This window comes from Schistocerca nitens, chromosome 2 (genome assembly GCF_023898315.1).
Source record: "Schistocerca nitens isolate TAMUIC-IGC-003100 chromosome 2, iqSchNite1.1, whole genome shotgun sequence".
In the NCBI taxonomy this organism is placed as follows: Eukaryota; Metazoa; Arthropoda; class Insecta; order Orthoptera; family Acrididae; genus Schistocerca; species Schistocerca nitens.
In genome coordinates this window covers 254,330,561-254,346,201 of record NC_064615.1, presented here as the reverse complement: position 1 = coordinate 254,346,201, position 15,641 = coordinate 254,330,561, and the positions used below count along the sequence as shown (strand labels likewise).

At 42.6% G+C, this 15,641-nt stretch overlaps 1 protein-coding gene across 1 annotated transcript in view; it reads left to right on the top strand.

Annotated features, from left to right (window-relative positions):
- LOC126234961 (probable G-protein coupled receptor 158) overlaps positions 1 to 15,641 on the top strand; it is a 375,069-nt gene that overhangs the window by 279,138 nt on the left and 80,290 nt on the right. Inside the window, exon 9 of the mRNA XM_049943700.1 lies at positions 10,498 to 10,659. Within this exon, the coding sequence (XP_049799657.1) occupies positions 10,498 to 10,659 (162 nt within the window). The remainder of the gene's footprint in view (positions 1 to 10,497; positions 10,660 to 15,641) is intronic.

The window sequence follows — 15,641 nt, the reverse complement described above, 5'->3', positions numbered from 1 at the left end:
TTTGTGGATAGCATTCCACGATGAATACAGGTATGCATCAAAGCAAGAGGACGTGCTACTGGGTATTGGAGGTACCGGTGTGTACTGCATTCTGGACCACCACCTCTGAAGGTTCGCTGTATAGTGGTACAACATGTAATGTGTGGTTTTCATGAGCAATAAAAAGGGCGGAAATGATGTTTATGTTGATCTCTATTCCAATTTTCCGAACAGGTTCCGAAACTCTCGGAACCGAGGTGATGCAAAACTTTCTTTGATGTGTGTGGTTACGTATTTCTTTAACACTTAAAGTCTGAGAAATTCAGCTGTATGCAACCAACTGACAGTGCTATTTTGGTATCAGAAACTGAACAGTTTAATTTGAATATAAAACCGTTGAGTTTCACCGCTCTTCAGAGGCTCTGTTTAAACACAGATTTGAACATAGATTAAATAAAGCACAGTAAGACCTAAAACATGGAGAAAAACAATACAGTTAACAAGTATTCCATAATAATAAACCCTACATGAGTATAAATTTAGTTATCAGATCTTAATAGGTAATGAGCCACTATAAAAAACACTGTGAAACAAGTGGGCAACGAAAAGGATGTAGAAATCAAATTTAAAGAATGACGCCCAGCTGGCGCAACAACAACTGAGCACCAAAGGCAGCACAGATACGCTGATAAATTACAAAGTTGGCTGGAAACCGATAGGCAGGTTTGTCACGTACAGACAGAAACCTTTAGCAATGTACATAGGTTGATTTTAAAGTGACATAACTGAGAAAAATTCCATAAAAGAGAGTACAAATAAAATTTGAGTGAGAAGACCCAAATGACTTCAGCTAAGACAGGAAAATTTAACTTGCATTTATTACAGAAAGTCATGTAATGTCCACAAATTATCATCAGGCTAATAGGCAGAAATAATATTGACATAAAATCCAATGTAAGTTAGCGCGACCAGTGAACGTATTTCAGATAACGTCGGGGTTAACTCAAGTCTAGAGTTTTGAAACTACCGGAGGCTACTGTACGCTGTCGTAAGTAACTGTAGACTGCAGTAGGTTTCCTAGTAGCCTTAGTCACTAACGATGGCAACGCATTACCTGCACGCCAGGTGTGTTACATACCTATTGGGCGTTACTTCACAACAGTCACTTACTTCATGCATGCGATCAATGTGTTAGAAAATTCCCCTAGAAACCAGAGGTAATGAACCATTTAGAAACTGAGTGAGGATATACAAAGCCCCACGTAGTCTAGGGAGCAGTATCCTCAGAAATAGAATTAAAAAAAAAACACAGGAAAAAATAAATCAAATATCGCTTCAATACTTCGTTGGACTTACATAAAACATATTTCTGTTATTTAGAAACAAATTTCGCATTTTATCATGACAGAAAACTCTTGCCTTTCAATATGATGAAGAACATTCTATTGAGTACAAAATAACAAAAATAACTTTATAGATTTTTTGTGTTTGTCCATGTAAACTGTGCTTGCATCAGAAGCAATTCCTTTGGTTACATGGCAGCGCAGAAGTTACGTGATAAAGCAATTTTTCGTCTTGAGTTTTTGTGTCCCTGTATGCTTGCAACTAAATTTGTTTTTGAAGAGGGTCTGCCTTGAGCAAAACACAATTTCTTATTTTTCTTTTTATTCCCCAGACGGGATTAGCTGAAGTTACAGCATCATCAGTGGGTATTACGTTATCTTCAATGACACAGGAAAACTGTGGAAGAAAACAACTGCATTGAATTTCATGTAATTCAGCAAACCCACAGCATGTGGTAACAAGGTATATATACAAAATCGCGTCCGTTTTTCAGTTATGTTAATATTGACTTTATAAACTCAAATTTATATATATATATATATTAGTAGTAAAAAGTAGTTTTCCTGTTTAATAGAAGATAACATAAAACCCATTGATGATGCTGTAACTTCAACGAAGCGCGTCTGGCGAATAAAAAGAAAAATAAGTACTCGTATTTTGCTCCAAAAACAAAGCAATTTTTGTTAGTTGTAAAAAGGAATTTTTATTTTTAAGGGTGTAAAATTGACAGTGGATTAGCACTGAATTCTGTGAGGTTCCAATTATACGCAAAACAAACAACGAAACAAACAAAGAGAAATCGTTCGTTCCCAGGTTCTCTCTTACACACTCCTGTATGTTTCTTGCCCTGCCAATGCTACCAGTGCCATCGGTAATCCTACCCCTTACTTTCTCATGTATGTGATGACAATGTCCATACTCCGAAAAGCGTAGGGGACGATGTGAGAGACCCGCACAGCCGACTAGGCAAGGTACTAGCGGAGGTGGTTTGCCATTACCTTCCTCCAGCCGTAATGGGGATGAATGATGATGATGAAGACAACACTACACCCAGTCATCTCGAAGCTGGAAAAATCCCTGACCTCGTCGGGAATCGAACCCGGGACCCCGTGCACGGCAAGAGAGAACGCTACCGCAAGACCACGAGCTCCACTAAAACTACTGAACCGTAGTTTTGACAGAGTGCAACTATACTTGAGCCTAAAACGTACACTGTAGCTCCATAAAACAGCTCGCACAGTCTTCACATTATGATGCTGATGAAACATGTCCATTCTGTTCAGCTGTTCCATTTTGCCGGTGATTTTGTAGATAAAAAAAGGCAGATGTAAAGCCAACGCTGTCTTTAAACAAACTTGAACGACGTGTTTCTCACGTACGTAATTGGCCAGATAGCAATATACTCTCTCGCTCAAAGTGGCATTCAATCCATCAGTTGTTTATAGTGTCCATGTCCCACATAAGTGCCAACACTTGTCGTTGAAAGACCATCCTCCAGTTATTCGTGATCGATGACTAATAGCGCCCTCATCCGCGCCGTCGCTAAGTCGGCGCGACTGAGAGCTCGCATGACCCTTCGCTACAGGCAACGAGGTTATGCTAGGTTACCTTCTGCTCGTCATTATGCCCGTTAATTTTTTTGAATACGTCTGAGATACAGAAACTTATATTGTGCCTTTAATTGAAATTCTACAGTAGCTTTATTTGGCACTGTTTCAACTTATGACCTTCATATTGCTACACGCTGAGGTTGAGTGTGCAAAACCAGACCACGCAAATCGCTAGCGTACTGCGTTCCAAAGCTGGAGCAAAACACAGTTTCAGCTAGGGGTTCTGTCGTTTTGACTCGTCAGTGTACATTTAGTTTTCTAGAGGCTGAAAAAATTAGCAACGTAGAGGTAAAGACCAGTAATTTTCAGTTTTTCTTGTATTGTGTTAAATGAGAGGTAAATTCTCCCGCTATTTCAAACTGAAGTCAAAGGATGGGTTTTCCCCACATTCCATCCAAAGTCCAGCTCTTCCTGGTTATTAATCAAATAAATAAATTATTAATTACATTTATGAGTTAGCTAAAACAAAAATTGTGAAGTCTTACCGCACAAATGGGGTAAAGTTCCGCAATATGTAACAGCTGCATTTCAGATAAACACGGATAAAAGTAGGTGATTTCATAATAAAAACAATTGTTATGTTGTAGCCAACTTACCCTCCATAATATTGAACAGAAATACCTCGTAAATTTGAACATAAATACTTCTACAAAAATCACACTATCTTCTCCACGAAAGGAGGATTACCGAGGCTAAGCTGTCTAGGCACTCAGTAAATAGTGTACTTTGTTAGGTCCTGTCGTTCTTCCTTGAAGTCCCAAGCTGTTTTATTCTTCTTCGGATGCTTATTCGCCAAACAGTAAGTCCACATCTGTATCTGAGCTGCTGTCTCAATTTGAGAAGTCGGAATCTGACTGTAATAACAACTGGCTGATTCATTTGTTTTCTCTCTTTTTTAGCATGGATGTAATGAAATCCAGCTCACGTCCTTTCGTTTCTATACCACACTCTTTTCTTGGCACGTCTTTCTTCCTCAGTATCAAGATTTTCTTTTCCCATGCATTTTTTCCCATTCGTTCTTCACTTGGTGTCGACGTTAAAAAGCACAATTTTCTATGCTTTGCCAGAACGTTTCCCTCATATCTTTATTTTAGACAGCGAAATTATATCTCCAGGTGAGATAATCTCATGCAGTGTGTGTTGAATGTCGTCTTTTGCGAAGATTATCATTGAAGACTTGTCCTTACGTTGTTGGAGCTGCGGGTATTTATTCCAAAACACCTGCGGGGATTTGCCCCATTTCGTCATTTTTTGACAAATGTAACATTGCTAATTTTGGGGAACAACTGAAATAATTATTTCCAAGCGAAAGTGAAATTTCAATGCAGTAGTGTCAACAAGTAATTCGTTAACACTTATTTTCAGACCGTGCACTATATAAATGTCAAGTATAGCTTCATTCAAGTTATATGTAAATGTTAATCAACAGAAGTACCTTATTTTCTCATCCACAGAGCGACCTGCTTGGACAAAATTTGATGGAACAATAATTTACAATAAGACAAACCTGCCACTTGGCAACCGACTCCCGAATCGAGAGCAGTAAATACAAAAACGTGGTGCAGGTTTTTACCCTACACGGGGATTCATCTCCACCTACCCATCAAATTAATTTCAGTGTACAAGGTGTCTGTCCTAAGAGTCGTCAGGCGCATTTGCTCTGGTGATCCAGTAGATATTTGCAGGTTCGTTTTTACATTCTCTACATGAAGCCAGCCCAAAAACAACACAGCTCTTCAAGTCTTTCATGCTACATCCAGTGTCGACGAAAACTGTTCCGTTTGTTCCCCGCTATGAACAAAATGATTTTTCAAGCGGAATTTTACGTGGCCATTCGACAGCGACAGTAAAACTCGAAGAATAACCAGGCCTACAGCATCGACAGCGCTGCGCTGGCTATTGCTGGCTACTACCGCCAAGCATGCAGCACTGCTTAGTCTCTCCTCGATTGCTGTTTATTCTTCATGTTTTACTCTCCCTGTTAATCATATCGATAAAGTGAATATCGAACTAGACTAATGTGCGAGCACTCTATCAAATAGGCACTTCAAATTACGCTTGAAAAATCATTCTGCTTGTAGCGGGAAACAAACGGATTCTTTTCGACGACAATGGGCGTCGCATAAAAATTGGAAATTTGTGGTAAGGACTACGGGACCAAACTGCTGACGTCATCGGTCCCTGGGCTTACGCACTACTTAATCTAATTCAAACTAAAATAGACTAAGGACAACACGAACACGCCCATGCCCAAAGGAGGCCTCGAACCTCCGACGGGGAGAGCAGCGCAAACCGTGACAAGACGCCCTAGACCGCACGGGTACCCCGCGCGGCGGCGTCACATACAAAAGGTGATGAGCAGTAATTGCTTGAGTCTACTCCTGCTACATAATGCAAAACCGAAATTACAAATGTCTGCCGGAACACCGGAGAAAATGCCTCTTAGCAGAGACATCCGGTATACTAATCTAAGAACTGAATAATACAGGGTGGACCAAATAAAAGTGGCCCTGAGAGCAGAGTTCAAGGGGAAAAAGAACACAGCAGAGGAAAGGAAATACAGTACTAATCTGCCTGTAGCAGATGTTGAAAGTGGTGACCATTTATCTCTTGGCACTTTTGGGCCCTGGTCAGCAAGTTGATGAAGGCGGATCGAAGTTGGACTGCTGCAATCACTGCAGTCTCATCCGAAATGTTCTGCTGCAGCTCTTGAAGACTATGAGGGTTGTTGCGATACACCTTAGATTTGAGGGATTCCTACACAAATTATTCGCGCAGTGACACATCAGGTGACCTGGGTGGCCGGATAGGGCCGTTACCAGACTGGCCTCTGCTAACACTCTGTCACGTATGGTGATTGTGCAAATGTGCTGCAAGGTTAGACCGCCTGTATGGCCAGCTGCTCCATCCTGTAGGAAGTAATTATAGGGCTTTTCCTCCTATGTTAGTTCTGCCTTAAATGGTTACAAAATGTTTGGAATCTAAAGCGCCGAAGTCAGCGCCTGATGAAAGATAATGGGACCAATAGTGCGGTGCGTAGACACTGAACAACAAAACCCTTCCTTCTGATCTTGTGTTGGTGTTTCGTGGAAGTTATGCGGATTCTGCGCTGCCCAGAACCTGTGATCCTGTGAGTTGACATTGAAACATCCCCTTAGAAAAATTAAGAATGACAGTGCTGGTAAACCTCTTACGTTATTTGATTTTCAAACAGCTGAGCAAAATTGAACGTACTCAGACATTTCTCTCTTTACTTATTCTGATCAACACTGAACTGACACACAATATTTCTAGCGCAACGCAATCTGACTTTCAATAATCCCTATAAAAGAATGGCCCTGACTAGCAATAACCTATACCTTTCATGAATCACTTACCTCACAAAAGTTGTCGTTACTCGAACTACTGCAATACAGCGAGCGCCAATATTGCCAGCTAAATAAAAGATTCTAACTACTGAAGGCACTAACTACTGATAGGCATAGTTAGCAAATAATATATTTTGATGGGGAACAAACAATGTATTTATCTTAATAGTGTTCAAAAGTCATATATCAGTTCATGACATGCAGTCTTACAAATTTCCTTTTTCTGACGGACACACGTCCAGATCGTCCGCTCTCAAAACTCTGCCATCTCTCTCCCCACGTCCACCACTGCTGGCGGCTCACCTCCAACTGCGCAACGCTACGTGCTGTTCACATCCAACTGCACAACACTACAATAGCGAATATTCCAACAATGCAAACCATACACAGACTGCACACAGCACAGTCAGTGATTTTCATACAGAGCGCTACGTGGCGTTACCAACATAAAAACCTAAACAGCCCCACTTGCAACATAACGACTCAGACAAAACCAGGCGTCAACAGACATAATGAACAGGTTGCATACCGAAGTCATTCACTGTTATCTCGCTGAAGAGCAACTCATAAAACTGGAAGCGCTGAGGAGCATCTGCTGGTTTTAATGCACTCGATAGGTCTAGATGGCGCAGTCTTCCGCGTGATCGACGCGATATGCCGGTCTCTTGCGACAGACGTCGCGTTGATTTGGTAGGATTCTGAAGCATTTTCTGGTGAACTGCAGCTACATTTTCTGGTGTGTCGGGCACGTTTCACGGTGTGTTTTGACTCGTTCAAAAAAGACCCTGTCTGACGGTATTTTCGGACTAAGCGTTGTATAGAACGTCTTTTCTGCCATTTTGACACCACTAACCGACTCAGAAAACAACTGGCAACAAAGGTTCCACGACTTTTTTGCACGTAACTTTCCACCACGAACAACCGCTGCTCCACTGTGAGTACCATCGTCCCTTGGCGCAGCTGCTCTTACACTGACACAGCCCTCACTACGCTCTGAACCGGTGTGGGTCATGTGGCAGGTGTACACGTGGTGTGCGCGTCAACGAGTGTGGTTATAGGCATACATTCACGTCTAATCTTGTCTGTCATCTGGGGCACTTTCCTTTGTCCCACTCTGTATTATTGGAACGTGTGTGTGTGTGTGTGTGTGTGTGTTTGTGTGTGTTTGTGTGTGTGTGGGTCATTATATATGTCTTTTTTTTTACTAACGTAAGTGAGGGGCATTATAATTTGTAGAATATGATGTGTCAGAGGCAGGATGAATAGACAATGTTCGGAGATCATGATTTTTTTTTTTTTTTCGTCGTCAGTCTACTGACTGGTTTGATGCGGTCCGCCACGAATTCCTTTCCTGTGCTAACCTCTTCATCTCAGAGTAGCACTTGCAACCTACGTTCTTAATTATTTGCTTGACGTATTCCAATCTCTGTCTTCCTCTACAGTTTTTGCCCTTTACAGCGCCCTCTAGTACCATGGAAGTCATTCCCTCATGTCTTAGCAGATGTCCTATCATCCTGTCCCTTCTCCTTATCAGTGTTTTCCACATATTCCTTTCCTCTCCGATTCTGCGTAGAACCTCCTCATTCCTTACCTTATCAGTCCACCTAATTTTCAACATTCGTCTATAGCACCACATCTCAAATGCTTCGATTCTCTTCTGTTCCGGTTTTCCCACAGTCCATGTTTCACTACCATACAATGCTGTACTCCAGACATACATCCTCAGAAATTTCTTCCTCAAATTAAGACCGGTATTTGATATTAGTAGACTTCTCTTGGCCAGAAATGCCTTTATTGCCATAGCGAGTCTGCTTTTGATGTCCTCCTTGCTCCGTCCCTCACTGGTTATTTTACTGCCTAGGTAGCAGAATTCCTTAACATCATTGACATCGTGGCCATCAATCCTGATGTTAAGTTTCTCGCTGTTCTCATTTCTACTACTTCTCATTACCTTCGTCTTTCTCCGATTTACTCTCAAACCATACTCTGTACTCATTAGACTGTTCATTCCGTTCAGCAGATCATTTAATTCTTCTTCACTTTCACTCAGGATAGCAATGTCATCAGCGAATCGTATCATTGATATCCTTTCACCTTGTATTTAAATTCCACTCCTGAACCTTTCTTTTATTTCCATCATTGCTTCCTCGATGTACAGACTGAAGAGTAGGGGCGAAAGGCTACAGCCTTGTCTTACACCCTTCTTAATACGAGCACTTCGTTCTTGATCGTCCACTCTTATTATTCCCTCTTGGTTGTTGTACATATTGTATATGACCCGTCTCTCCCTATAGCTTACCCCTACTTTTTTCAGAATCTCGAACAGCTTGCACCATTTTATATTGTCGAACGCTTTTTCCAGGTCGACAAATCCTATGAAGGTGTCCTGATTTTTCTTTAGTCTTGCTTCCATTATTAGCCGTAACGTCAGAATTGCCTCTCTCGTCCCTTTACTTTTCCTAAAGCCAAACTGATCGTCACCTAGCGCATTCTCAATTTTCTTTTCCATTCTTCTGTATATTATTCTTGTAAGCAGCTTCGATGCATGAGCTGTTAAGCTGATTGTGCAATAATTCTCGCACTTGTCAGCTCTTGCCGTCTTCGGAATTGTGTGGTTGATGCTTTTCCGAAAATCAGATGGTATGTCGCCAGACTCATATATTTTACACACCAACGTGAATAGTCGTTTTGTTGCCACTTCCCCCAATGATTTTAGAAATTCTGATGGAATGTTATCTATCCCTTCTGCCTTATTTGACCGTAAGTCCTCCAAAGCTCTTTTAAATTCCGATTCTAATACTGGATCCCCTATCTCTTCTAAATCGGCTCCTGTTTCTTCTTCTATCACATCAGACCCTCATAGAGGCTTTCAATGTATTATTTCCACCTATCTGCTCTCTCCTCTGCATTTAACAGTGGAATTCCCGTTGCACTCTTAATGTTAGCACCGTTGCTTTTTTTAATGTCACCAAAGGTTGTTTTGACTTTCCTGTATGCTGAGTCTGTCCTTCCGACAATCATATATTTTTCGATGTCTTCACATTTTTCCTGCAGCCATTTCTTCTTAGCTTCCCTGCACTTCCTATTTATTTCATTCCTCAGCGACTTGTATTTCTGTATTCCTGATTTTCCCGGGACATGTTTGTACTCCGTCCTTTCATCAATCAACTGAAGTATTTCTTCTGTTACCCATGGTTTCTTCGCAGCTACCTTCTTTGTACCTATGTTTTCCTTCCCAACTTCTGTGATGGCCATTTTTAGAGACGTCCATTCCTCTTCAACTGTACTGCCTACTGCGCTATTCCTTATTGCTGTATCTTAAAAGAATCTTGTTTGCTTTAGTCTACAGTGGAACTCACGTTCTGTGGAGTGAGTACCTCTTTCGCTGTTGAGTGTGTGAGTATATGCCAATCATACTTGAGTAAGCGAATGGGTGTCCTGATGCTGGTAAATGGTACCGAAACCAGTAGTCATTTAATGCAATATATGTGGACTACCGACTAAAGTCTTTTTTTTATTATATAAGAAACTATCAGCCTCGATTGCGGTAATGAAACCAACCTTTACCTAGGTTTCAGCCTAAATAATTGAGCTCCCGAGGCCCACCGCACGGCGTCCATGCAGACGAGGCGCATGCCAGAGCTTAAGTGTTGGTGTTGACTTAGTAATTATGCACCGCATTTTTAAAATGTGACTATGCGTATTCAGGTTGTTTTAGTTTCATTTCTAGACCATGCCCTGATAGAAAAATTATTGATTCAGATATATCTTCTGAAAAAGGCTCAATTATTTGGCCAAACCGGTTGTTAATTACTGTTTGGTAGATTGACATATATTTCGACACCTACTAAAGGTGTCTTCATGAGAACGAAATTTTGATAAATCGGATAATTACGTTGTGAAAAAGCAATGGACGGATTGTAGAGCAGCTACGCTCAAGTCAGAAACATTTTATTTTATGTTTGACTTGAGAATAGTTGGTCTAAAATCGGACCATAGCTTTTCGCAATGGCAATTTTACGATTTATCAAAATTTCATTCCGATGGAGGCACCTTTAGTAGGTGTCGAAACCTAGGCCAATATACCGAACAGTAATCTGCAACCGGTTGGCTGTGTAATCCCATGTTGAACGAGAGTGAGTCTGCTCTGGGGTCTGTTGGAGCGTCGCGACAAGTGCGGTGTCCTGGTGCTGCAGCTGTGGTACGAGCAGCGGCGGTCGGCGAGCCGCGGGCAGTGCCTGGCTCAGGAGCTGTCGGCGCGCCTGCCGCTCGACGCCTTCCGGCCGGTGGACGGCGTCCCCACCGACGCCGACCTGGCCGAGATCAACCTGGCCGACATGAACCCCGACGACATACGGGTGAGTCTCCGCCACTGTGCACTGTGCAGCTCCGGTCCACTGCCGCGGTCCACTCGGCGCCCATGCGCCAAACAGTGCAATTCCTGAAGTCTGCAGGCTTTCGTGGCCGTTGTCACTGACGTTAAAATGTTCTGGGTTATTAGGCCGCGTCATGTTTCTTCTAAAATGATCGACTTTTCGACCCCTCTCCTGGGATCTTTCTCAGGATCTTCTGGTGTCCACTACTGCTAGAACACCAGCAGAGGGGTCGAAACGTCGATCATTTTAGAAGAAACATGACGCGGCCTAATAACCCAGAAGATTTTAACTTCAGTGCAATTCCTGCCTGACTGATGCTCGCGTCTTATCGCGACGTTTCTGGAGACCGAAAATATCCTATGTAGAAATCGACATGGATTCCAAAAACAAGCGTCGTGTAAAATCCAGGCTGCTCTTCTCCTGCGCGATACCCAGCTGGCAGCGGGCACCCAGGCTGATGCTGGGTTCCTTGTCTTCCGGAGCATCTTCGATATAGTTAAGTGCTAAAGTACTAGAGTAAACAACGTTCCCGCCATCTTGCAGCGACCTTCCTCGCTACATAGTTTTTGCCCTGAGGAAGGCAACTGCTACCCGGCCGAAATCTCGGTTACTCTAGTCTTTTAGCATTTCAAGCCTAAGAAGACACGGCAGTGCAGCTACACGGCTTTTAATGATTTACGGTAATTCTTGTTTATTATTCAGTCTCAGTACCACATTTTTAATTAAATTACATGTTTCGATCACTCAGGATCATCTTCAGATCTAAGAAATTGCGTCAACAACCCATCTTGTCTACCCAGGACCATACGTCAGAGTATTTGTCTTGTCTACTCGGAGTCGGCCGGAGTGGGCGAGCGGTTCTAGGCGCTACAGTCAGGAACCGCGCGACCGCTATGGTCGCAGCTTCGAATCCTGCCTCGGGCATGGATGTGTTTGATGTCTTTAGGTTAGTTAGGTTTAAGTAGTTCTAAGTCCTAGGGGACTGATGACCTCAGCAGTTAAGTCCCATAGTGCTCGGAGCCATTTGAATCATTTGTCTACTTGAAACCACACAACAAAGTACTCTGATATGTGGTTCTGAGTAGAGAAGGCGGCTTGCTGACGCAACTACCACGATCTGAAACTGGTGTTGAGTGATGGACAAACGTAATATAATTAAAAGCGCGCAACTGACACTGAACAATAAATAAGAATTATCTTAAATATCAATACATTTACCGATTCTCACGGCACGAATACGTCACGTTTATGAATTTTAATTAAAGTGACGCCAGCCACGGAAGCGTACGTGCTCTTATTTCTAATCGTAGTTTACTACTTCCTTCAGTCTCCAGCTGGGACATGTGATTGCGGCTTACAGCCCAGCCTCCACCCGAAGATGTCACTTTCTTACTACAAAAAAATAGTGCTTCATCACCTTACGCGTTAGCTTCACATCTAACCAGATTACCAGCCTACATTATACTTTTATGGTGCCAGGAACTAGCTAATGAAACAATGAAAGTGCTCTTCATGTTTTGGCACTACATTTGCTAAAATCGTTCCTCAGTAAACGGCCAACTTCCTTTCGATGTAGGGGATACGCTGATCAGCCAGAATATTATGACCACCGACCTACTATCGATGGAAGCCCGTCCAGGCGACATCAGTGTCACCTGACGAGGGATGACAGCTAGTCTGTCACACGCACGCTGAATGTAGTATAAGTGAGCGTGCTTTCCGTGTGCAGAATGGCGAAGGCGCACGATCTATCTGAGTTTCATCGAGGGCACATTGTGATGGCCCGAAGGCTCGGAACGAGCGTTTCGGAAACTGCACGACTCGTCGAGTGTTCGAGGAGTGCTGTGGTGACTGTCTTCAGCACCAAGGTGAAACCATGTCCAGACGTCGTGGGGTTGGATGGCTTCCCCTCATTGTACATGTCGGACGTCGTAGGCTGGACAGGCTGGACAGGCGGCGAACTGTGGTGGAACTAACATCAAACTAATGCTGGGCAGAGTACAAGTGTGTCTGAATACATGGTGCGCCGAACTCTCCTTACGGGGGACCTCCGCAGCCGACGACCCAGGCATGTGCCAATGTTAACACCACATCAGTAACTACGGCTGAAATGGGCACACGACCACCGGCACTGGACGTTGGCGCAGTGACAGAGCGTTGCATGGTCTGATGAATCCCAATAGCTTCTCCATCATGCCGATGGGAGGGCGCGAATCCGTAGTCTTTAAGGGGAACACCTTTACTGCGGGACGGAGACAAGCTGCCGGGGACTCTGGGAAACATTCACGTGGGCATAGATGGGTCCAGTCGATCACGTGCAAGGGACCATGCTGCCAAGGAGAATCGTACACTGGTTGCAGACCACGTACACTTCTTCATGACGATCATGCTTCCCGACGGCAGTGGCATTTTTCAACAAAATAATGCGTCACGTCACAAAGTAAGGAGTGTGATGCAGGGGTGCGAGTTCCAATTGATGTTGTGACCCCCCAATTCGCCATATCTGAATCCGATTGAATGCATCTTGGATGTGACTGAATGTGAGATCTGAGCTCATCACCACCTCAACGTAATTTACGGGAATTAGGTGACCTATGTGTTGACATGTGGTACCAGCTCCCTCCAGGCCTCTTTGGTTCCACGCCACGACGGGTCGCCGCTGTTACCCGTGCGAAAGGTGGTCATACCGGCTATTAGGTAGATGGTGATGACGTTGTGGCTGATCAGCGTATTATCACCTCAGTATTAATCATTCATAATATCCATTCGCTAATGGCCGCCCGTAGTGGCCGCGCGGTTCTGGCGCTGCAGTCTGGAACCGCGAGACCGCTACGGTCACAGGTTCGAATCCTGCCTCGGGCATGGATGTGTGTGATGTCCTTAGGTTAGTTAGGTGTAACTAGTTCTAAGTTCTAGGGGACTAATGACCTCAGCAGTTGAGTCCCATAGCGCTCAGAGCCATTTGAGCCATTCGCTAATGACGACATTCATTACAACCTGAATCAAAATAGCTACTAAACCTTCCCTCCAGTTCAGAGTTGTACTAAAACCCTACAAGTAACAAAGAGAATCGTTGGATACTTATCTTCTCAATCGGAAGTCACAAATTCTCAAATCCGCTTCCGGCCATCCAGGTTTAAGTCTTCGTGACTTCCCTAAATCGCTCTTGGCAAATGTCGGGATGGTACCTTGGAAAGGGCACGCCGATTTCCTTTCCATACTTGAAACATTCCTTCTCTAATGATCTCGGTGTCAACGGGACGTTAATCCTTAATCTTCCTTCCTTCCTACCTTCAAATTCTCAACACTAAACACGAACTCTCCAGAAAACTCTCAACCCCTCGCAACGGGTCCTGCCCATCCACTCATTGAAGCCAGTGTCACACAAAATGAATAGTGGCTTCATTGTCTCGTTACATTACTGCGCAATAATAATAATTCTCACAGCCGGTAAACGGCTGCAAGTTGTGTAACCTTTGGCCGCAAGCTTAGCTATAAGATTTCACTTCTGCAAAGTGTTGGATTCATCAGAATATTACCGGAGGTTCCATATTTTGTCTCAAACGTCATCAACCTAAAAGCATTATAGCTACAAACCCACTACAAACTATGCATAAAAAATAATGGTAATTCTCAAGTTCTCCTTATCTACGTAAGACAGTCAGAGACAGTCGTGACGTGCCCGTATGTTTTGACGGTAACGTTACTATGCATCACCGAACGAATGTATCATCATCACTTGTCACTAAGTGCACTGAATTTTCACCAGCTGTTAGGAAGGTTGGTTCGCTGTTATACTTAGACATGAGCAGCAGTAGAAATTACTTCTTTCTTTTCTAGGTAGTAAAGGCTAGTGGCAATTCTCTTATAGCTTAATTCTTTGATGCCACATTCCAGAGTTACCAACTGATTTAATCTGTGGGGCAGTGTGCAAAAGAAATTGAAATACTAAGCTAGTAAAAGAGCTACTATTTGTAACTTATTACCCTTTTTCATACACATCTGCCCCATTAAATCTCGTAGAATGTTTGCCTTAAACTCTTTCCAGTGTTTATTGATTATGATTAAGTGTTACTAAAAGATGTACAAAACACTGTAGAATTAAGTTTTCATTTCTCTTCACATTTATTAACACATAGTTTTGTTCGATGATCAGCTTTACAAACTAACTGAGCATCGATATCTTAGCATAGATCAGCAAGCTGAGAATTTTCAAACAGTGCACTAGTGGCAATAATCAACAAATTAGTAGTAATGTTGGAGACTCGTTACGAAATTTACGTGGCAGTTACACTTAGTGCCCAACCACGATTCACTACCGACTACAAGATATTTACTAATGACTGATAACTTGTGACTGACATAGATTTATACATTCTGACTACCAGAAACTCACATAGCGACCTTAGCAACTGAATACCAACTGCGGACTAGTTATTACTTTGTACATTGTGCCTATTAACAGAAGCTCGCATTACAGAACTTACAAACTGATAAAACACTAAGCTATTCCATTTCAGATATGAATAGGACAGGAAAAATAAAGGCAAGAAAGGTATGCATTAAAGTATGTTTGTTTAATCAAAAACTGTGAAATTAGGGAATGACAAATTAAAAGGTACTACCTAATGAGAGTGAAATTTTAAAGAGTATGGGGGTCAACAAAGTTCGCTATGAATTTTCTGGAGAGAGTAATTTTTTAATTTCAATGATTAAGTAAATAGCATCTTATTCTAGTGAAAGTACACGTTTTCAGACACAGAAAACTCAGTGCTATAAAACTACGGCACTGAATTTGGGGAAGTATTACGCCTTAAGACAGGAACATTCTGGAACACGAAAATTTTGAATACGAATAACTTGCGAAATATTAAGCTCTCGCAAAAAGTAAAACGTTTATTGTAACATGGGGAACTGGTGCTTTTAAGTAAGCTATTTCCATCTTGAAATAAACAATTTGTAGT